Source organism: Schistocerca cancellata, chromosome 10, assembly GCF_023864275.1.
Source record: "Schistocerca cancellata isolate TAMUIC-IGC-003103 chromosome 10, iqSchCanc2.1, whole genome shotgun sequence".
NCBI lineage: Eukaryota > Metazoa > Arthropoda > Insecta > Orthoptera > Acrididae > Schistocerca > Schistocerca cancellata.
This window is the reverse complement of record NC_064635.1, coordinates 158,625,849-158,650,852: the sequence shown is the minus strand read 5'-3', so window position 1 is coordinate 158,650,852 and position 25,004 is coordinate 158,625,849. Positions and strand designations below refer to the sequence as shown.

Below are 25,004 nucleotides of genomic sequence, written 5' to 3'. Positions count from 1 at the left end.
TGCAGCTAGCGTGCGTGGGATAACAACACCAGTGCTCTTACTGTGATACGAAGTCGCCCTCCAGATCATAACTCCAGGTGTAGCTCCAGTGTGCCTAGCACGCAGACAGGTTACTTGCAGGTGCTCACCTGGTCTCCTTCTAACCAACACAGCAACGAAGCACAACTGGCTTTCATCAGAAAACTCAACAGACCTTCACCCTCCAATAAACTCCCCCCTGACACTACTGAAGTCACAAACTGCGGTAATTTTGGGTCAGTGGAGTGAACGCTAAAGGTAATCTGGCTCGGAGCAGTCCTTGAAGTAACCAATTTGTGACAGTTGGTCGTGTCACTGTTGTGCTAACTGCTGGCCAAACTGGTGCTGCAGAAGCACTACGATGCCCCAGAGCCACAATCCGAACACGACGGTCTTCTCCCTCTGCAGTACCACGTGGCCGTCTGGAGCCCGGTCTTCTTGCCACCGCACCTTCCCGTGACGACCGCTGCCAGCGAACATGTATAGTGGCTACATTCGTGCCAAGTCTTTCTGCAATATCGCGGAAGGAAAATCAAGCTTCTCGTAGCCCTGTTACACGACCTCGTTCAAACTCAATGAGCTGTTGATAACGACGCCGCCGTTGTCTTAAAGACATTCTTGACTAACATCAACTCACCACGTCCAGTCTCAAACGGTCACTACCATCACAGCGTTTATTCAAAGCAAGCATGATTCGTATTCTCATTGTGATATCATTAGCACCAGTCTTATCCGTCTGGCTCAAAATTTCAATAGACTTCATTTTCTGGATGTAGAAACGCAGCTACGAATTCCCGTTTATCTCCCAGAACTTCTTCTTGATGATCCGATTTTTTTCGTCAGGGCAATAAAAAGTCACGACTATTTCGAAAGCAAAAGGGCAGAGTACAACTGTACAATGGTTTGCGCGTACGCCGTATGTTTCAGCCACCTCAGCCGGCTGCCGGTTGGAGTGGAGTCCGAGACGCCACCAAAGAGGGCAACATGGCGCCACAGATCAACCTTCTGGCAGGAAAGTACGATGGCGACGAGGACTGCCTCTTCATCAACGTCAGCACGCCCAAGGTACGTCTCCGTTACAGCTGCACTGAACTTTATGAAAACAGAACACTATAATGACAATGTAACATGGAATAAAATGTTCACATCTATTAAAAGATTTGGGCTACAGCTCAGGCCGAAAAAAAAAGTGTCCACAGGAGGGAGTAGTAAAAGTGGAAACACAAGAGAGATAAGTTTTATAGGGAACGGGGTATGGCAGGATTTCAGTATCATGTTGCTGTTCATCACACACGTTGAAGAAGCAACAAATCCGCAAGATCATATTAAGTGACCAATAAGCACAAAAGAGGAGATTTTACTTGCTTATTAACCTTCACTGCTTCATCTAATCCACATCTGCTTATACAGACCGTCTCAGATAAGGTGTTTGTCTCAGTTATTTACAAAATAATAAGTGAAAGGGATAGTTATTTATGCAGGTATTTGTAAGAAACATTACTCTTGATTTGGTGTTAGGAGCATACACTATGTGATTAAAAGTATACGGACACCTGGCTGAAAATGACTTACAAGTTGGTGGCGCCCTCCATTGGTAATGCTGGAATTCAGTATGGTGTTGCCCCATCCTTAGCCTTTATGACAGCTTCCACCCTCGCAGGTATACGTTCAGTCAGGTGTTCGAAGGTTTCTTGGGAAATGGCAGCCCATTCTTCACTGAGTGCAGCACTGAGGAGAGGTATCGATGTCGGTCGTTGAGGCCTGGCACGAATTCGGCATTCCAAAACATCCCAAAGGTGTTCTATAGGATTCAGGTGAGGACTCTGTGGAGGTCAGTCCATTACAGGGATGTTATTGCCCTGTAATCACTCCGCACAGGCCGTGCATTATGAACAGGTGCTCGATCGTGTTGAAAGATGCAGTCGCCATCCCCGAATTGCTTTTCAACAGTGTGAAGGAAGAAGATGCATAAAACACCAATGTAGGCCTGTGCTGTGATAGTGCCACGCAAAGCAACAAGGTGTGCAAGCCCCGTCCATGAAAAACGCCATATCACCACCGCCTCCGAATTTTACTGTTGGCACTACACACCCTGGCAGATGACGTTCACCGGGCATTCACTATACTCACACCCTACAATCGGATCGCCACATTGTGTACCGTGATTCGTCACTCCACACAACGTTTTTCCACTGTTCAATCGTCCAATGTTTACGCACCTTACACCAAGCGAGGCGTTGTTTAGCATTTACCGGTGTGATGTGTGGCTTATGAGCAGCCGCTCGACTATGAAATCCAAGTTTTCTCACGTCCCGCCTAACTGTCATAGTACTTGCAGTGAATCCTGATGCAGTTTAGAATTCCTGTGTGATGGTCTGTATAGATTTCTCCCCATTACACATTACGACCCTCTTCAACTGTCGGCGATCTCTGTCAGTCAGTAAACGAGGTCAGCCTGTTTGCTTTTGTGCTGTACGTGTCCCTTCACGTTTCCACTTCACTATCACATCGGAAACAGTGGACCTGTGGATGTTTAGGAGTGTGGAAATCTCGCTTTCAGATGTATGACGCAAGTGGCACCCAATGACCTGACCCCATTCGAAGTCCGTGAGTTCCGCGCCCCATTTTGCTGTCTCACAATGTCTAATGACTTCTGAGATCGCTGATATGGAGTACGTGGCAGTAGGTGGCAGCACAATGCACCTAATATGTGGAACGTATGTTTTGGGGGTGTCTGGATACTTTTGATCACAGTGCACTTTATTTAGTTACAAGTAAATTGCACAGAGCTGCAGCTACTAGTTACAAACTTTTAATTATAACATTTTTTCTGTCATTTAGCTGATGTATTTAAGCCAAGTGTAAACATGTTTACTTGAATCGAAACTCTATTAACTTTCGACTGTGAACAAAAGAACTCCCAAATTTCAAGGGTTTACGGCAGCATGGTGTAGATAATTGGCTGTGTTAAGATGAACGTCATGGTGACGACGTGCCCATTTAAGTGAAGTGTTCAAACGAGTGCCGATTTCCTCGAATGCGCAAGTCAGTGCACCTTCTGAAAGACCTGCGGATGAGATGTGAAGTTACCGCTTTCACAGAACATCAAGCTTTCCGCAGAATGTATCCCTACACGGCAGTAAACAAGGCCGGTCGCAAAGCATGGACAAACGAGGTTCGATCTGCCCCTGATGTTGACATGTAATTAACATGGAACTCACATGCAACGAGTATACTGACATGTTGCCGATGCTCCACGAATGTCAACAGGGTGCCACTTAAGCGGCCGTGCGTAGTGCGCTGGATACACTGTGAGATGAATGAGTGGTGGTGACAAGCTGGTGAGCCGAAGCGAGATACTGTTAACAGTTACAAACATCTTTTACTGACTCCAGTACATAATGTAGTGAGGCATGCACGCCTCTCTCTTTTGCCCTGGGACGAGACTGACGGAAGGGCAGCGGCTCTGCTCCGACTGGCTGCTGAGGTGCTGATGGAAGGCCCTGTGGTGAGCCGTCAACCTTTGTAGGGAACAGCCATTGACATTAGTGGTCTGCTACTTTCCTGAGTGTCGTACAGCCCCCCCACCCCACTCGCATCAATATGATGGTGCCCGAAGACAGCTGAGCGCGGGGTATGAGTTAGAGATGGGCAAAACTGTTCTTTTCAGAGATTGGATCAGAACTGTTCACTCCCTGAAATGAATTAGCTCTTTTTCATGACTCACCACTCATTTACAATAGGAAATAAATGGAAGGCACATTGCCCTTTAAACTTGGTTTATTCCAGTACTATACCTGTATTTTGATCTTATTTGATCCTATTTTGAAGTAACACAGATAATGAGTAAGAATTTTGTATTGTTTATTGAAATTTCCACGATATGACAAAGTTTTTGATTATTGATTTATTTTGCACTATCGTGGTTTTTTGGGTGATTGGAAAATGTTGTAACTTGAGATTTACATTAACAATATATTTGGCTATAATGTATTAAAATTTCATTAACCTCATACAAATACATCGCAAGCCATATATTTTTAAAGTGAACGTTTCCTTCCGAAGACGCCTAAAATCGCAAAATATAAATTTGACTGTAAAACGAAAGTGCTGCATATAGCCTTACGCAGAATAAAACAAGGAAACTATTGGTGTATCACATTTTGCGATACGTTTATCGGTTCGCTCGTAATTAAAGCGTAAATTCGAGTGCCCATAATAAAAATCCTATAGTAAGAGGAGTCATCAGGAACCTAATCTAATCAGTTTAAACAAATAAAAATAAAATAAAAACAATTGATGTATACATAACATAATAATGTAATATACATAGCGGTATTACTACGAAGAACAATATCCAGTAGGGACGAACTCCGATGCAGAGGCGCTGAGTCGAGTAGGTCGAGCTGCGAGCTGTATTACTGCGTGAGCTGAGACCGCAGCGACCAGAGTGACACCTGAGTCACTTTGCTCAACGCTCTAGCTAGAGTCGAGACGGTGGGGTGAGCGTTGAGTGGGCGAGTTCTGAGGGTGGGGGGAGCGTTGAACTCACCCGCTCCGAGACAAATCGTCCGTTCCCTTGCGAGAAGGTTGTTGCAAGTAGTTCCTATGTTATCCGCTAGGTGGCTCTCTGTCCTGTTGCTCGCATCAACTGCCCAGAGGGCAGGACGTGCGACTGAAACGATCGCCGACAGAGTGCGATGCTAAGTTAAGGTGTGCCAGACACTGCGCGCGGCAGAGGAAGCACAGAGACGGCACGGCATATGTGAAACACAAAATCCAATGGGGCACTGCACAATGCAGGCAGCCAAGGTAGAAGCAGGGCAGAGGCCAGCGCTGGCTGTGTTGAGTGGCGTGCACTGTGCTCTGACCAGCAGAGGCGCTGCTGATATGCTCCGTCTCTCTCTCTCTCTCTCTCTCTCTCTCACTCTCTCTGCAGTGGGAAACGTTTGGAGGTACCGTTCTTTTTTTCTGAATCACTGATTGTTCACTCCTTTGAAAGATTCAACTCTGTGAATTAGTTCAAGAGCGGATCCCCCATCTCTAGTATGAGTTGTGGCGCTACAGCTGGAGTGAGGCGGCAGCTGGCGCTGTAGCTCCAAGTCCCTCTGGGAACCCAGTGTTGGAGGCAGCACACCCGGTGGCAGGCCGGCGGGGCTGCGGCTCCGACTCCCTTGACGGACTAACAGCTGGCGACACGCACAACCCAATCTGCAACAAGCGGCTGACACTGGCAGGGCCCTCTTGTCTCGCTGTCTGGCGTTGCTCTGTTGTCATGTGGGGCTCCTGGTTTCCAGCGACGAGAAGTGATCCCCGCCTTAGAATTCAGACTTATGGAAGACTGGGTATCCAAAAACAACGGGAATAACATTGCCGTGGGCGGAGCTCCTTAGTACGCATTGCTGCCGCTAGGCGTGTATAGCGCAAATCGTTGCCATGGCTTGTTCTGTTCATCTGCAGTGATTTTTTTCTAGAGCTGTTACGTTCTTGTTTCGTTTTTTATGACGGAAAGTTCAAATGAACAACGTCGGCAGTGAAGTTTTGTTTTGTGCTTGGTAAAAATGCTTCTGAAACTGTTTTAATTTTGAAAGCATCTTACCTAGACGACGCTATGGGAAAATGTCAAATGTACGAGTTGTTTTCTCGATTAAAAGATGGTAACATGTCGACTTCGTTCTGGTCGACCATCAACTGCCCGAATGTACGAAAATATAGAAAAAATTCGAGAGTTTGAACTCACAGACCGTCCACAGATAATTGATAAACTGTCAAACATTAGTGAGCTATGTTGGAGCTCTGTTCAGTGATTTGGGAATGAAACGAATTGCTACCAAGTTTGTTCCTCGTGTTCTGACTGACAATCAAAACGAACGTTGAGTTGAAACATGTTGTGCTTTGAAACAACAGCTCGAAACTGATCCAGACTTGCTGTCAAAGGTCATTACTAGTGATGAGTCATGATGATATGATTACGACCCAGTTTAGCCAGTGGAAGACATCGTCACACCGTCCAAAAACATGTCATCAAAACTATGCTGATTTTCTTTTCTGGTGCTAACGACGCAGTTTTTTCAGAGTTCGTTCCACCATGCCAGACCGTCAATCAAAAAATTTATTTGGAAGTTTTAAGAAGATTACGCAACAATGTTTGTCAAAAAATTATCCGTGGCAGACAAGAGACTGGTTCTTCCACCACGACAATTCACCTGTGGCTCACCCTCCACTGCTGATTGCAGAATTGTCCCCTGTCACCATTCTGTAGAGTGCTGGTCATGGTGGTGGATGACAGGCATTTAGGTCTAGGCAAAACACTGTTGACATTTAGGAAGAACGTTTTATTGATTACAGTGCATAACTCAGGTCGTGGTCGGTGGCTAGCGTTGCTGTGTCTGGATTACAGGGTCCTGGGTTCGATTCCTGGCCGGGTTGGGGATTTTCTCTGCCCAGGGACTGAGTGTTTGTGTCGTCCTCATCATTTATTCTTCATTAACATTATAGAAAGTAGCTAGATTGGATTGTGAAAAAAATTGGACTGCATAAAAATTGGGACTTTGTATGGGCGCTGATGACCAGGCAGTTCAGCGCCCCACAAATCAATCATCATCACTGCATAACATAATGAGGCGAGCACGACTCTCTGTTGTTCCTGTCTGAGGGTGACGAATGGCCAGTGGCTTCCTCCCTGACTGCTCAGACAGCGCTCTGCATTGCTGATGGAAGGCGCGTGGTCAGCTGTGATCCTTCATATGCCACGCCCATTGACGCTACCTCCCTCGCCGTCGTCAAGCTGATGGCCTCTCACCACACTTGCATCACTACAGCAACCCTCTAATCAAAGTTGGGTGGCGGCTGTCCCTCTAGGGACTCAGCGTTGGAGGTTCACATTTATACTAGTGGAGTTCTCCGTCCCCCCCCCCTCCCCCCGTCTTACCCCCCTCCCCCCGCCCCTTGGGCTACATATGGCCGTGTCTGCGGCTGGCGAGCAGGGTGGAAGAGGCGGGAATGACGTGGGTAGAGGATACTCTACCTCTGTTCAGACACTCCAACCGCGTCTTGCGAGTTGAACGGTGCAGGTCTCGCCCTCGTGTTGCCGATAATGCAGGAACCCCTGCCGCACTTAGTTGGTATCCTCCGTTTCTGTTGATAATTTCACGTGAACCTGTATTTCAATGGATTCCTTCATGACTCTGGTCGCAGCTTGTTGCATGAAATAGGAATGATTATCTCCCTTTTCTGGGCATGGTAATACAGAAGAAGGCAGATGGTACACTAAGCCACGCTGTATATAGGAATAAGACCAGTACCAGGTTGCACCTGCATGCAATAAGCTGCCACCACCCAGCACTGTGCTGTCCATTCTGGTACATAGGGAGCGCGTCACCCGTGATAAAGAAAGCCTCTCAGTCGAACTGCAACACCTCAAAATAGTGTTCCGTAAAAATGAGTACATTGAAGCACAGGTTAGTAGGGCATTCAAGAAGAGAAAAGATGCAGAAAACTTGCAAGAGGAGGGACCGCTCTCAGAAAAAACTGCGAAGCTACTTTAATAGTTAATCATAAAAAACACCTTTCAACCACCGCCGAAGACGAAAGAGATCCGCTAAAAATCAACGTACGGTGAATATCTGCAAATGCGGCCTAGAATACAATGGGTCCAAGAATACAATGGTCAAATACAGCGCTATATTTGGAAAAGCTGCGAGGTGCACATCAGGCATGTGTCGCTGGAACAGACAGCAAAATCAGCGATAGGTTAGAATGGCATCAAAGAGGTCCACACCTTTCATTTTCGGAACACCAAGTGCAGGCCACTGGTATAGGGGAAGAGTTACAGGAAACCATAGACGGCTCTAAGTACTATAGGACTTAACATCTGAGGTCAGTCCCTTAGACTTAGTACTACTTAAACCTAACTAACCTAAGGACATCATACACATCCATGCCCGAGGTAGGATTCGAACCTGCGATGTATGGATTTAGCAAGTAGCTAATTTTACACCATTGGGCAATGTTAAGCTACATGATATGCTTTTTATATACCTGACAGCCTGTGGCCAGCCGCTGTGGCCGAGCGGTTCTAGGAGCTTCAGTCTGTAACCACGCGACCGCTACGGTCGCAGGTTCGAATCCTACCTCGGGCATGGATGTGTGTGATATCCTTACGTTAGTTAGGTTTACATAGTTCTAAGTTCTAGGGGACTGATGACCTCAGATGTTAAGTCCCATACTGCTCAGAGCCATTTGAACCATTACGTGGGCGTTGTCGACATCTCTGCCTACGTTTGCGAACGTGCAGAAACATGCCAGACAGCAATCGTGTATGGAACGATGTCACTGGGGACAGGAATGGCATCAGACAGTGTCTTCAGACGAATCCAGGTTCTGTTTATTTGAAAATGATGGCCGGATTTTGGTTCGTCACAGACAGAGGGAGCGGCATCACTATACTGCGTTTGCACGACACATACAGCGCCAACTCAAGGCATAGTGGTATGGTGTGCTGTCGGGTACAACCACAAATCGCAGCTGCTGCACGTCCAGGGCACTCTACCAGCGTGACGTACGTGAATGACATTCTGTGTCCTGTAGCCATACTCTTTCGGCAGCATACCCCAGATGCCACTTTTCAGAAAGGCAATGCACGACCACATGTTGCTGCACGAACACTTGCCTTATTGGTGTCACTGTATGTCAGTCTTTTGCAGTGGCCCACCATATCACCAGACTTGTAGCCAATCGAAAATGTGTGGAACGTGGTGAAGCGACGTGTGCAGTGAACTGACCCAATGCTAACCACCACGGATGAACTTCGGAACGAGTTGAGTGCAGCCTGGACGGCTATACCAAAGGACGCCATTCCCGCCTATAAGGCGTCGATGCCATCCCGCATGTAACAAGTTATGAGGACCGATGTTGGATCCTGTACGTACTAGGCAACAGGACGCATGCTGAATCGAGGTATCTGAAATGCTAATAATTGCTGCAGGACATACTAATGTACATATCCTGTGAATATGAACATCCTATCTCTAGTCGTTCAGGGTGCTCTCTTTTTTCTGTACATGAGTGTTTTTTATTCATTCTACTCCAAACCCACATCTCGAATGTTTCAATTTTATCTCTCCCTATCTTCAATGTCCAACTTCCCCTGTTGTAAAGGAAAACACCCCACACGAAACATTTAACAGTTTCTTTCTTAATTCTAACCCCTGTTGGCTGCGTTAATAAGCGTTTGTTTTCTGGATACTTTACTTTACTATCGTAATATCATTTCTGTATACACTGATAGAAACAAAATCAGAAATCAAGGACACGTTATGCGACTTAAACGAAAGTTGGTGGGCGTGTCTCTACATCTGAAAGATGATGACTGTTCAAATTTCGCGCCAGTCGCATATGGCTCAAGTAGCGCCACTATGAGGATACAGATCAGGTTGTAACCTCCCCCTCACTCATCGACCTTAATGACAGTGAAAAATTAAACCGCGTGTACCTAATGGATATTTGGGAAAAGCAATCGTCACCGATGTTAATCTGTCGGTAAATAGGGAGGAAAGGTTTACATCTAAATGAAAGGAAAAATGCAAATGAAATTGGTGTAAATTAATTTTGACAAAGGTTAAATTTAATAAAGAAAGTAAATGTGCGGTCGTTACGTTAACAATAAATTGGCGTTAATTAGATATTTGAGATTTGGGGAAAATTACGGTCGCCAGTCCCATGGACATCTATAATAACTGAAAATGAAAGATTAATTCACATATATTTAGCACTAAAAGCGTGGCAACTGACGGTTGACACATGTTGTGTGAAAACTGAATGTTTGTCAGAATTAATGAATTTCGCTACACTCTGACTTAACTTAGCAAAAGAATTAATAAAACCGGAGAATTTAAAGTTAATTTAGTGACTGAAATTAATAGTGAACTTTGTTTCTGAAGCACTACGAAATTCAATAAAATAAGGTTAGTCTTGGGCTACCTCAACAATCATTTCAAAAGCTACTTTAATCTACGCAATTTAGAAATAAAAGATTTAACTTTGAATTTGAATTAAATGATTCTGATTAACAAAAGTAAAATTTAGTACGTACCAAGCTGAGCTGCAGCCACAGGTAAGCTAAAATTTGGTAACAAAACTCGCACTCGTAATTTGTGCTTGTGTAATCTAAATATTGTAACCATCTATGAATACTTTAACTGAACTTTGAAATTAAAGCAGTGAAATGGAATGATATTACTTTAATGCTGGTGTTTGAATTTCAACGACACTTGGGTTCATTCCGGAAAAGGAAGGGACCCTGCTTGGTAATGCAATTGAGACAATGAGCAACAATGGTTGCTGTAATTTAATGAGAAAAATTTAACAGTTTGAAAAGCTGAGGTCTGCCATACAGTTCTAATACTTTACGTGCTTTCAGTCTTCCTTGTTGGTTGACTGAAGGTTTGAAGCCGTCGATCGAGGAGGTGGCGACAGTCACTCATTGTCGGCCGTCGCTGTTGCAGACGTTGGATGTTGGCGCGCCTTCTTTTCGACACGGTCACCAGGCGAAACGGGCTCTTGATGTGCGCCAGCTAATGCTAATGCTTCCCGTCCGCGACACCGTGTCAGAAACTATCATAGCAAGTCGAGCGCAATTACATGCTGTCAAACCCCGAAAGCGAGGCAACTCGCGGGAGCGTCACACAACACACCTGCTCCACCGCCCTACTCCCGCCAGACTCTGCTCTGCCCGCGCTCCATGCGGCAGAGTTAACACTACCAGAGATCCTAAACACTTTGGTTCTCAACACGACCTATCGATGTAATCGTTCGATAGCATAGTTTTCCCTAGGCCAGACCCAACGTAAAAATACAAATAATATTAACAAAACAAACCAATTATACATAGACATATATATATATATATATATATATATATATATATATATATATATATATATATATACAAATAGTAAAACAATAACAATATATAAAGACACAGAAATGTCATATCTTAAGGTAACAACATAAGGAAAAAATTTATAGTACAATAGTTGGAAATAGGTGTGTCTTAAATATGTGTTACACCAGTTGCGAGCTTCGCTACTTTAGAGATTAGATGTAGTGAAACACTGTGAACCAGGAGTGCCCTTAAGACGCCATTATCAACACCTTATTGAGTTTGAGCGATGTCGTGTAATAGGGTTACGTTCCGCCTACGATACTGCAGGAAGACATGGCAAAAACTAGCCATTGAACAAGACTGCTGCCAGTGGTGGTCACGGTAATGTAGAGTCGCAAGAAGACTGGGTTAAGTGGCACTACCGAAAGGGAATACCAGCGTGTTCGCAACATGGCTCTGGTTCACTGTACTGCATCTGCAACAGCAATTTGAGCAGCGTTTGCCACCACAGTGACGCAACCAACTGTTACAATTCGGCTACTTCAAGCACAGCTCCGAGATAGACACCCTCTAGCGTTCATTCCCATGGTTCCAAAGCACCACCGTTTGCGACTGCAGTGGGTCAAGCAAGAACTCATTAAAGGGCAGGGTGGATTCTGTTCTGTTTCTTGATGAAAGCTGGTTCTTATACGGTGCCTGTGATAGCCTTATGTTGGTTAGAAGGAGGCCAGTTGAGGACCTGGAACCAACCTGTCTGCATGATAGACTGCTGGAGTTATGGTGTGGGGTGCGATTTCGTACGACAGTTTGTTGTTGTGGTCTTCAGTCCTGAGACTGGTTTGATGCAGCTCTCCATGCTAATCTATCCTGTGCAAGCTTCTTCATCTCCCAGTACTTACTGCAACCTGCACCCTTCTGAATCTGCTTAATGTATTCATCTCTTGGTCTCCCCCTACGATTTTTACCCTCCACGCTGCCCTCCAATGCTAAATTTGTGATCCCTTGATGCCTCAGAACGTGTCCTACCAACTGGTCCTTTCTTCTTGTCAAGTTGTGCCACAAACTCCTCTTCTCCCCAATTCTATTCAATACCTCCTCATTAGTTATGTCATCTACCCATCTAATCTTCAGCATTCTTCGGTAGCACCACATTTCGAAAGCTTCTATTCTCTTCTCGTCCAAACTATTTATCATCCATGTTTTACTTCCATACATGGCTACACTCCATACAAATACTTTCAGAAACTACTTCCTGACACTTAAATCTATACTCGATGTTAACAAATTTCTCTTCTTCAGAAACGCTTTCCTTGCCATTGCAGTCTACATTTTATATCCTTTCTACTTCGATCATCATCAGTTGCTCCCCAAATAGCAAAACTCCTTTACTACTTTAAGTGTCTCTTTTCCTAATCTAATTCCCTCAGCATGACCAGACTTATTCGACTACATTCCATTATCCTCCATTGCTTTTGTTGAGGTTCATATTACACACTCCTTTCAAGCCCCTATCCATTCCGTTCAGCTGAAGTCCTTTGCTGTCTCTGACAGAATTACAATGTCATCGGTGAACCTCTAAGTTTTTATTTCTTCTCCATGGATTTTAATACCCACTCCGAGATTTTTTCTTTTGTTTCCTTTACTGCTTGGACAATATGCAGATTTAATAACATTGGGGAGAGGCTACAACCCTGTCTCACTCCCTTCCCAACCGCTGCTTCCCTTTCATGTCCCTCGACTCTTATAACTGCCATCTGCTTTCTGTACAAATTGTAAATAGCCTTTCGCTCCCTGTATTTTATCCCTGCCACCTTTAGAATTTGAAAGAGAGTATTCCAGTCAAAATTGTCAAAATGACAGTAGGAGCGGTCAATGCATATCACAGGCACCACGGACGGCAAATCGGCGTCAGTGTTGTGATTGGACATGTTTCGCTGCCATTCCTGGGGATGTCCTATAACAGGATAACGCTAGCCCACGTACCGCTGTTGTAACCCAGCAGTCCCCAGAGGGAGTGACATGTTGCGTTGGCCTGCTCGGTCGTCAGATCTGTCTCAAATCAAGCATATGGGGCATCATCAGACGACAACTCCTGTATCATCCGTAAACTTCATTAATTATTTCTAGCAGATGAGCCCACGCGAATAGTAAAAAACACTTGACCTCTTAGCAACAAATAATCCTGAGTTGATAACCAGCATCAAAACCGATATAGGGGTTAGTGAACACACGGTTATCGTAGAAAGATTGAATACTGTAATTCCCAAATCCTCGAAAAATAAGCGAAAAATATACCTATTCAAAAAACCAGATAAAAATTCACTTGACGCCTCCCTGAGAGACAATCTCCACTCATTCCAAATTAATAATGTAAGTGTAGACCAGATGTCGCTTACATTCAAAGAAATCGTATCGGCAGCAATTGAGAGATTTATATCAAATAAATTAACGAACGACAGAGCAGATCCTCCTTGGTACACAAAACGGGTTTGAACAGTGTTGCCGGCCGGAGTGACCGAGCGGTTCTAGGCGCTACAGTCTGGAGCCGCGGGACCGCTACGGTCGCAGGTTCGAATCCTGCCTCGGGCATGGATGTGTGTGATGTCCTTAGGTTAGTTAGGTTTAACTAGTTCTAAGTTCTAGGGGACTGATGACCTTAGATGTTAAGTCCCATAGTTCTCAGAGCCATTTGAACCATTTGAACCATTTGAAGAACACTGTTGCAGAAACAACGAAACAAACATGCCAAATTTAAACAGACGCAAAATCCCCGAGATTGGCGATCTTTTACAGAAGCTCCAAATTTAACGCGGACTTCAATGCGAGATGCTTATAACAGTTTCCACAACGAAACTCTGTCTCGAAACCTTGCAGAAAATCCAAAGAGATTCTGGTCGTATGTGAAGTATGCTAGCGGCAAGAAACAATCAATGGCTTCTCTGCGCGAGAGCAATGGAGATGCTATAGAAGACAGTGCTGCCAAAGCAGAGCTACAAAACACAGCCTTCCGAAATGCCTTCACAAAAGAAGACGAAGTAAATATTCCTCAATTCAAATCGAGAACAGCTGCCAACATGAGTAACGTAGAAGTAAATATTCTCGGAGTAGTAAAGCAACTTAAATCACTTAATAAAAGCGAGTCTTCTGGTCCAGACTGTTTACCAATTAGGTTCCTTCCCGAGTATGCTGATGCATTAACTCCATACTTAACAACCACAAACAACCGTTCGACCGACGAAAGATCCTTACGCAAAGACTGGAAAGTTGCACAGATATTTAAGAAATATAGAAGGAGTAATCCACTAAATGACAGGCCCATACCTTTAACGTCGATATGCAGCAGGATATTAGAATATATATTGTGTTCGAGCATTATGAATTACCCCTATTCACACACAGTCAACATGGATTTAGAAAACATCGTTCCTCTGAAACATAACTATCTCTTTATTCATGTCAAGTGTTGAGTGCTATTGACAAGGGATTTCAGATCGATTCCGTATTCCTGGATTTCCGGAAGGTTTTTGACACTACCACACAAGCTGCTTGTACTGAAATTTCGTGCTCATGGAATATCGTCTCAGTTATGTGACTGGATTTGTGATTTCCTTTCAGACAGGTCACAGTTCGTAGTAATTGAGGGGAGGAACACATAGAAAATGTTGTGGGGAAGACTAACCAAAGACTGCGTTTTATTGGCAGGACACTTATAAAATGTAACAGACCTACTAAGGAGACTGACTACACTACGCTTGTCCGTCCTCTTTTAGAATACTGCTGTACGGTGTGGGATCCTTACCAGATAGGACCGACGGAATACATCGAAAATGTTCAAAGAACAGCACGTTTTGTATTATCGCGAAGTATGGGAGAGAGCGTCACAGATATAATACAAGATTTGGGCTGGAAATCATTAAAATAAAGGCGTTTTTCGTTGCGAGAAATCTTCTCACGAAATTCCAAACACCAACTTTCCGAATGCGAAAATATTTTGTTGACACCGATCTACATAGGGAGGAACAATCACCAAGATAAAATAAGGTAAATCAGAGCTCGTACGGAAAGATATAGGTGTTCATTCTTTCCGCGCGCTATACGAGATTGGAATAATAGAGAATTGTGAAGGTTGTTCGATGAATCCTCTGCCAGGCACTTAAATGTGATTTGCAGAGTATCCATGTAGATGTAGATGTAGATGTAACCTTCCCTGTGTTTGTAGCGCATTAATCTTTGTAGTATATATGTCTGACTAGTAAGATAAATGAAGATGTGAGAATGATATATGTTTTCCTGTTTGTTATTCTATGATACGTAAAACACGTATGGAACTCTATCCCACAAACTGGCGTCTATCACCTCTACAACATAATACATGAACATCTTCATGCTTGTATTCATCATTCTGACTGTTACACCAGATACTAATCTACCAGCATTTCACATTTGCAATAGCTTATCTCGTGCTTACTTTAACCTATGATCTTGCAATTTTGATCACTTAAGTGTAGTACCTACGCAATGTTTTTACCGAAATTTCACTAGCGTACATTAATTATTTTTTGGTGTGGCGCTTTTTTTCGGTCAGTGTATAATTGTGGTGTCTGTTCTGTCGGGCATGTCGGACAGAACAGATACCAAACATATATGTAGTAATCTCTGTGAGCATGGACGAATCATGGTAATGTCAGTGCGGATGCACACCCCGTCCGAACTTTAGTGGGATTCAGCCAAAATCTTCTAGGAAAGGGGTTGATGGACAGTGGACGCTACTAGCGAGTCACATGTTGAAAATTTGGATTGGGTGCGGAATGTGTCCACATAGCCGATGGAGTTAAGGCGACCACTCGCATAAAGAGGGAAATCTGGGTTCGAGATCTGGTCTCGTACCAATTTTCACTTGTCATATGCGGCCAATGTCTTCGTCTCTCTTAAAATCTCAGTCTTAATTGCTTTTTACTGCTCGAGTTATCACCATGCGTCCAAAAAACCGGTATTATCCAATCCTCCTCATTTCGTACCTTCTGTTATTTTCGCTTTCATATCTTCATCGTGTTAGTTTTCTTTGTGGTGATTTTCATTCTGTACATTTGCGATCTATCCTCAAGTCTTGAGTCGGTACTCTTGCAATCCATCATCAAGTCCGGATAGTGTTCTTTAAACAGCGATACTGTTTTATCTCCAAGTATAACTGTCTGCTACGTTCTGCTTTGTCCACCAGCTGCCGTCAGAGGGCTCCGGTGGTCTGCTGCCGGTGATGTTCATGGTCCACGGAGGAGGGCTGGCCATTTTGTCGGGCAATGAGGACTTCGCTCGTCCCGACTTACTCGTAGACAAGGGCGTCGTCTATGTGTCCTGCAACTACCGCCTTGGAGTACTGGGTGAGTACATAAGAACGTCATCCAACTCATTCAAGTTAACGTGAGCTGGTGGCATTGTGAGAATGAAGAACTATAGACGAGATTTCAATTTTAAAACTTTCCTTGCATACTGATTGTTCTAAGAAATTTTGGGCGAACTGTTGGGTAATTTGCTGCCACGATCTTTAGGCTTATGGTCTTGCGGCCACCTTCAGACGACTAAATCCTGAAGTGCCCTGTTTAAGAACATACATTGCGCAGCCAGCTACGGTCGCAGTTTCTAATCCTGCCTCGGGCTTGTCTTAGATTAGTTAGGTTTAAATAGTTCTAAGTTCTAGGGGACTGATGACCTCAGAAGTTAAGTATCATAGTGCTCCGATTTGAACCATTTTTTTCCGCAGCCAGGAGTCACTGAAAATGGGTTCCTTGACTGGATGTGTTTTGCTGCAAGTTTGTGTTCTGCTGAGAGCGTTCACCACGGTGAAAACCCACCCCATCGATGGCAGATCTGAAACGCACGCTAAATCACGCAGGGCTAACAGGTAATTAGGGCTGTGGAAAGGGCTAAGGGAGTTGTGGTCGGATTCAGTTCACAGTTGTAATTTATTATCATTTAGTTCACAAATACACATTTCTAAGAATTAAATTTGCTTCGCGGCTGAAGGCCTCCAAACAGATGCTATAGAATAAGTTCAATTTTGAAAAGACATGACACACAGTTAAATTCACGAATAAGATAAATCGTATACATACATGAAATCAGCATGGGGAGCGGCTGAAGGCCGCCGGATTAAATGTGTGTGTGTGTGTGTGTGTGTGTGTGTGTGTGTGTGTGTGTGTGTGAAATCTTATGGGACTTAACTGCTAACGTCATCAGTCCCTAAGCTTACACGCTACTTAACCTAAATTATCCTAAGGACAAACACACACACCCATGCCCGAGGGAGGACTCGAACCTGCACCGGGATCAGTTACACAGTCCATGACTGCAGCTCCTTGGACCGCTCGGCTAATCCCGCGCGGCCCGGATTAAATCTTCAAAATTCCAAATATACTATGATGATTACTGAGGGAGAAGGCCACAATGTTTTAAGATGCTAACAGGGATGATGACCCACAAGGTGCACAGAAAGAGATAAACAAACGCAATAAGATGGCTGAAGGCCGCAAAGTTAAATTCTGCAAATTAAGGAAATATATATTGCAACAATCGGGAAAACAATACATTAAGTTTAAAAAATTTCATTTCTGCAACACCAACGCCGAAAGCCCCAAAATAGCTTGTAAAATCTTTCAGAGGGAATTACAATAACCTTTTAAAAGCAGAAGGCGATAATATTTGGAATTGAAGGAAAATCTGAGAACATGTTTCCAGGGTTAAAGGCCCACAACTAACCTTGAAAAATTAAAAATATAAAATACAGTTAAACAACAACAACATTGACACAGCCAAAACCGAGCGAGGTAGCGCAGTGGTTAGACACTGGACTCGCATTCGGGAGGACGACGGTTCAATTCCGCGTCCTGCCATCCTGATTTAGGTTTTCCGTGATTTCCCTAAATCGCTCCAGGCAAATGCCGGGATGGTTCCTTTCAAAGGGCACGGCCAACTTCCTTCCTCGTCCTTCCCTAATCTGATGAGACCGATGACCTCGCTGTCTGGTCTCCTTCCCCAAAACAACCCAACACAGCCAAAAGGATAGTTAACGGCACTCAAGAGTCTCCAGCGGATCGGTCTGCCTTCCTTCACTTAGGCGAGACTTAATTCGTGCCAACCCAACAAAGGGACAGTCACGGACCGACCAACCAACCGCTTGCTTGCCGCGACGGTGTACACGAGAATTCAAGGCCCCAAAAAATTACAAGTATCGCTATCCCCAAACAAAAGTGTATGTGAACTGAGCTGCCAAAGCTACAAACCATGTTGGGCACCAACAACAGGTTAAAAGACACTGCCTAAAAATTACGTTAGCGGCCAGGCAGGGCAGGTAACCAGAACACTAACGGCCACAAGGCAGAAAATTCCGCTGTTGACTATGGGTTTATTAATTTGATCAATTCCACACTTGACTCGTTGGTGCTCACAGGAAACCTCCACAACAACAACGCCTGAACCAACAACGTTATGCTGAAAACCACTTAACCTTCACGTCCCGGGCCGGCGAGCTACGATGCTCGTACCGATCAAGACAGCCCCAGACAGACTTCGACACTGCGCAGAGACCGCCAGCGGCCCAGTCGACTGTGCCGCACGGAGATGTCCTCGGATCAACCGGCCGACCAACAATCCACCAAAAGGCTTAAGTGATGCGTGGAGGCAACGGTCGGGCGGGCGATGTCCACGCAGGGCTCACTGTTGACGCAAGCCGGCGACTGGCTGGCCCGGGCTGCGCTCCAGACGCCTTGCAACTGACTGCCAGGGCCCAACTCGCGACCCGAACTGCGCCGTGAACTGTCCCCCTCGCACGTTCCGACTGGTGCCACGACAGATGACAACCGCGAAGTCATAGCAGCCGAGCAAAGATCCTGTCAGAGGGGATATATCGATACGCGCTACTATCGATGACGGTCAGGGAAAACAGCAACTCAGTAACGCCAGTAATTTAAATCAACATCATGAGATGGAAACATGTTAAAACAGGGCGTAAAAATACCAAATCGTGGGAGAGCGAGCCGTGCACGGCTCGAGATCGATCGTCTTGATACAGCAGAATCCCGGGAAGGACACCGGCTACCCAGAGCTCCAAGTTTTTCTACGACACGATTCCATGCATTAACTTCAAAGCAGCATCCTGATTACCCTCAGATGGTCGTGTTTCCACTTATTCCATGGTAATGGAGTTCCAAATGTTTGAAGTATTTGCCGCAGGTGTTGCACGATTGTATTTCTACATCTATACTCCGCGAGCCACCTTACGGTGTGTGGCGGAGGGTACTTATTGTACCACTATCTGATCCCCCTTTCCCTGTTCCATTCACGAATTGTGCGTGGGAAGAACGACTGCTTGTAAGTCTCCGTATTTGCTCTAATTTCTCGGATCTTTTCGTTGTGATCATTACGCGAGATATATGTGGGCGGTAGTAATATGTTGCCCATCTCTTCCCGGAATGTGCTCTCTCGTAATTTCGATAATAAACCTCTCCGTATTGCGTAACGCCTTTCTTGAAGTGTCAGCCACTGGAGCTTGTTCAGCATCTCCGTAACGCTCTCGCACTGACTAAATGTCCCCATGACGAATCGCGCTGCTTTTCGCTGGATCATGTCTATCTCTTCTATTAATCCAACCTGGTAAGGGTCCCATACTGATGAGCAATACTCAAGAATCGGACGAATAAGCGTTTTGTAAGCTACTTCTTTCGTCGATGAGTCACATTTTCTTAGAATTCTTCCTATGAATCTCAACCTGGCGCCTGCTTTTCCCACTATTTGTTTTATGTGATCATTCCACTTCAGATCGCTCCGGATAGTAACTCCTAAGTATTTTACGGTCGTTACCGCTTCCAATGATTTACCACCTATGGCATAATCGTACTGGAATGGATTTCTGCCCCTATGTATGCGCATTATATTACATTTATCTACGTTTAGGGAAAGCTGCCAGCTGTCGCACCATGCATTAATCCTCTGCAGGTCTTCCTGGAGTACGTACGAGTCTTCTGATGTTGCTACTTTCTTGTAGACAACCGTGTCATCTGCAAATAGCCTCACGGAGCTACCGATGTTGTCAACTAAGTCATTTATGTATATTGTAAACAATAAAGGTCCTATCACGCTTCCTTGCGGTACTCCCGAAATTACCTCTACATCTGCAGATTTTGAACCGTTAAGAATGACATGTTGTGTTCTTTCTTCTAGGAAATCCTGAATCCAATCACAAACCTGGTCCGATATTCCGTAAGCTCGTATTTTTTTCACTAAACGTAAGTGCGGAACCGTATCAAATGCCTTCCTGAAGTCCAGGAATACGGCATCAATCTGCTCGCCAGTGTCTACGGCACTGTGAATTTCTTGGGCAAATAGGGCGAGCTGAGTTTCACATGATCTCTGTTTGCGGAATCCATGTTGGTTATGATGAAGGAGATTTGTATTATCTAAGAACGTCATAATACGAGAACACAAAACATGTTCCATTATTCTACAACAGATTGACGTAAGCGAAATAGGCCTATAATTATTCGCATCTGATTTATGACCCTTCTTGAAAATGGGAACGACCTGCGCTTTCTTCCAGTCGCTAGGTACTTTACGTTCTTCCAGCGATCTACGATAAATTGCTGATAGAAAGGGGGCAAGTTCTTTAGCATAATCACTGTAGAATCTTAAGGGTATCTCGTCTGGTCCGGATGCTTTTCCGCTACTAAGTGATAGCAGTTGTTTTTCAATTCCGATATCGTTTATTTCAATATTTTCCATATATCATCGCATTACGAGCAGAAATGCAGTGATTCAGAGGGCTGAGAGGAGACACCTCTGTCCGAAGTCGAGATAGCTGTTGGGGACCTTTGAAGCGCTTCGACGCTAGTGAAACATTATTAGAGTTCATTCACTTATCCGCGATGTTTATAAGTTGTCATTTTTCGCTCCAGCCTCGGCTGTTGCTCATTCGGCTCCATGCTGGATTCTGGTTGATATTCGTGGAGTCAGCTCAGTGGTTGAACTCCCAGGAGAAGGTGTCAGCGATTCTGGAGCCGCGGTGGGTTGCCGGCGAGCTGTGGCGGCCATTACCCAGCTTGAAATGATCTCGCACTGGCTTCCTGAGTGTCCTCGACCCCACTCCAAATTCTACGATAACCCTCGATGACCCACCCACAATGTACCTGGTGTCAGTAGTCGTGTGATCGGTTGATCTCCTCCCCACCACTGGTACGTTTCAGCACCCAAAGGCTCCTGGGTATTGAACGTCTACTCCAAGAAGCCTTTTTGCTGGCAGCAGTGTGCAGTGCGGTGTTGTCGGAAGACTGTCAGTTCCTCCATCAGCACAGGAGGAGCATGAAGCTCATCAGGTCAAGGCCATCATCTTAAGCATATCTTTGGCTAGTTCATAGACAGTGCTGGAGAATCTAGGACTGTAATCGTGGAATCAAGTTCTGTTTCGGTGAATACCATCGATCCCAACGATCAACTCATGATCGGAAAGGCTTGGTTCATAATGAACACATGGGTCCTCCTAGTTCTGCTGTATTTATTTAGCAGATTCTTAACTGCTACGTCAGTTCCTCGTTATGTGCTCTTGTAAAAGAGATAGAGTTTCTTGCAACTTGTCTTACGAGCTAACGAATACACTTGTCTCACTTCCTTTGATTTACGTCACAGTCTCCTTTCTGCCAAATGTGTATCCTCACTTCTCAGACTGTTTCGTGATGTGTATACAACCTGACCCACTGGCGACATACTGGCTCCCTTCCTGCTTCTGCCTCTCTGTGGTATGACTTGAGTTTGCCTCTCTCAGTGCGAGTGAGTTTTAATACTTTTTTTCTAATTTCTACTCCTCGCTATTCTGTGCAGTAACGGCACTCTCTCATGGTGTATTTGCTGGGTTGGAGGAGGCGAGTATGCTGTTCCTCACATAAAATGTGCTAATGAAAAGCGCAGATACACTACTGCCCATTACAATTACTACACCACGAAGATGACGTGCTACAGACGCGAAATTTAACCGACAGGAAGAAGATGCTGTGATATGCAAATGATTAGCTTTTCAGAGCATTCACACAAGGTTGGCGCCGGTGGCGACACCTACAACGTGCTGACACGAGGAAAGTTTCCAACCGATTTCTCATACACAAACAGCAGTGGACCGACGTTGCCTGGTGAAACGTTCTTGTGATGTCTCGTGTAAGGAGGAGAAATGCGTACCATCACGTTTCCGACTTTGATAAAGGTCGGATTGTAGCCTATCACGATTGCGGTTTATCGTATCGCGACAGTGCTGTTCGCGTTGGTCGAGATCCAATGACTGTTAGCAGAATATGGAATCGGTGGGTTAAGGAGGGTAATACGGAACGCCGTGCTGGATCCCAACGGCCGCGTATCACTAGCAGTCGAGATGACAGCCATCTTATCCGCATGACTGTAACGGATCGTGCAGCCACGTCTCGAATCCTGAGTCAACATATGGGGATGTTTGCAAGACAACAACCATCTCCACCAACAGTTCGATGACCTTTGCAGCAGCATGGACTATCAGCTTGGAGACCATGGCTGCGGTTACCCTTGACGCTGCATCACAGACAGGAGCGCCTGCGATGGTGTACTCAACACCGAACCTGGGTGCACGAATGACAAAACGTCATCCAGGTTATGTTTACAGCATCATGATGGTCGTATCCGTGTTTGGCGACATCGCGGTGAACGCACATTGGAAGCGTGTATTCGTCATCGCCATACTGTCGTATCACCCGGCGCGATGGTATGGGGTGCCATTGGTTACACGTGTCGGCCACCTGTTGTTCGCATTGACGGCACTTTGAACAGTGGACGTTACATTTCAGATGTGTTACGACCCTTGGCTCTACCCTTCATTCAATCCCTGCATTTCAGCAGGATAATGCACGCCCGCTTGTTGCAGGTCCTGTATGGGCCTTTCTGGATACAATAAATGTTCGACTGCTGCCCTGACCAGCACATTCTCCAGAACTCTCACCAATTGAAAACGCCTGGTCAATGGTGACCGAGCAACGGGCTCGTCACAATACGCCAGTCACTACTCTTGATGAACTGTGGTATCGTGTTGAAGCTGCATGAGCAGTTATACCTGTACACGCCATCCAAGCTCTGTTTGACTCAATGCCCAGGCGTATCGAGGCCGTTATTACTGCCATTGGTGGTTGTTCTGGGTAGTGATTTCTCAGGATTTATGCACCCAAGTTGCGTGAAAATGTAATCACATATCATTTCTAATATAATATTCTTGTCCAATGAATACCCGTTTATCATCTGCATTTCTTCTTGGTGTAGCAATTTTAATTGGCAGTAGTGTAGTTTGCTTTGTATAAGACCTGCTGCACTCACACCAGAATTTTACGAATACCTATCTTGTGAAGGTGTAACTCTTCTTTGACTGAATTTTTGTGGTGGATGGAACATTTAATCTTACATTTTCGAAGTATTCTGCCAACATTCCCGCAAATATTTCGTCTTGAAGCCCCGCTGTACTGCTCTCCTTATCAGCCGAGATGAACATCCACTTTCCTGTAAAACAAGTGCCACTAGTAGCCCTGTACATAAATGTGTATACGAGCTGGCTTTCGAAATACCATTGCTCTTACGTGTACTAAGACGCTTGAAAGCTGCAGACAACCTTCTTTAATTTTGTTTTTTCGCGTATGGAGTTCAGGCTTAGGAAAAGCTCTGGTAGACAGTGGTAGGTTATTTCTATTTTGAACTGCAATTTCCTTAACCTTTAATACAAAGGAAGTGGAAGTACTTGACCCATACAGTGTCCATTTCATTTCAACATATTTATTTGCATCATAGATAAATCATTAAGATAATTACAATCATAAATCAGATAATAATTTCTTTAAGAAACGGCATTCAGGCAAACTTTACAATCTGATTGTTATATAAAACCACAAATGAATTAAAAACATTTAAAAACCCGCCACTCAGGCCAAATTTTACAAACTGCTTGTTATATGAAACCACAAGCGAATTAATCTCTTTGCAAACATTTAAAAAACCACCACTCGAGCCAAGTAAATCATTTAAAATAAACTGTAAATCAAATAACCAAGAAATCAATTATTATTTCCACGTAGATTGAAAATCGACCCTCCTGGGCGAGATATTGCCAAACAACTTTACAACGTTATAGACAGTTTGATCAATAATAACCCAGTTATTTCCCCATCAAAATTGACCTACGCCACTAAGGCTGAATTACACCACAATTGTAGAAAACGGTTTCAATTAAGACACAATCTTCTAGAAATCCCTCAAAATTCTTTAGAGAAATATTTCAAACATTTAACCCGGGAAACCTTGCAGAGTCACCACAAGTTTTAGAAAACTGCAGCTTGTACAACAACAGGGAACCAAACAACCCTTCCTTCACCTTAATACTCAAACTTATACAGAAAACTACTTCAATAAAATAAAACTGATTTAATTCCCTTAAGTAGAACCACGTATACGACTGATGCAACCAGAACTGGCTCATTAAAACCCAAGCATCACATGGAGCACCTTATGTGGGCCTGTAAGGTACCACACGGCAATATTTAGAAACGGAATATAGATCGTTCGGTAAGGCTGCGCACACGTATCAATGTTTTAGACACTTGCCAACTGAAGTAAGAACAATACTATTAAGGAGCGAAGCACACATTTAATTAGAGGCACGAAATATCGCATCACAGTCCTTGCAACGCTTTGTGCCTCAAGAGCAATCATCATTATATTTCACTAATCGTTCGTAGGACTTGAATTACTTAACTTGATGCCAGCTGCTGGATCGATGTAGCGGAGACGCCAGACGCTGCTTAGTCCGATACTAACAGCGTGTTCTTTCACGGAAGCGAGCACATGCATAGCCTCACGAGGTTGCCAAGAAGCCACAGCGCCGGCCCGCTGTTGCTGACCCCAGTACGATCAAGCGCCAACTGCCGCCCGTACTCGGGCACGCCATGCTCGCTGTCGTCTCTCCAACGTCTCCCTAATACGCGCACTTCCGCGTGCCGTGTCGAACATTGTTCTCCCCCTTCCACTCGGTACTGCCCGCTATATCCTGAGCCGGCCCTGG

The 25,004-nt window shown here is 44.7% G+C and overlaps 1 protein-coding gene across 2 annotated transcripts in view; it reads left to right on the top strand.

The window, feature by feature from the left end:
* LOC126106564 (pyrethroid hydrolase Ces2a-like) overlaps nt 1-25,004 on the top strand; it is a 319,251-nt gene that overhangs the window by 199,703 nt on the left and 94,544 nt on the right. Inside the window, exons 2-3 of one of the 2 annotated variants that reach the window (XM_049912907.1) lie at nt 946-1,083; nt 16,122-16,281. The exons of the other annotated variant lie outside the window; for it this stretch is intronic. Coding sequence (XP_049768864.1) covers nt 946-1,083; nt 16,122-16,281 — 298 coding nt within the window. The remainder of the gene's footprint in view (nt 1-945; nt 1,084-16,121; nt 16,282-25,004) is intronic. 2 annotated transcript variants of the gene reach the window in all.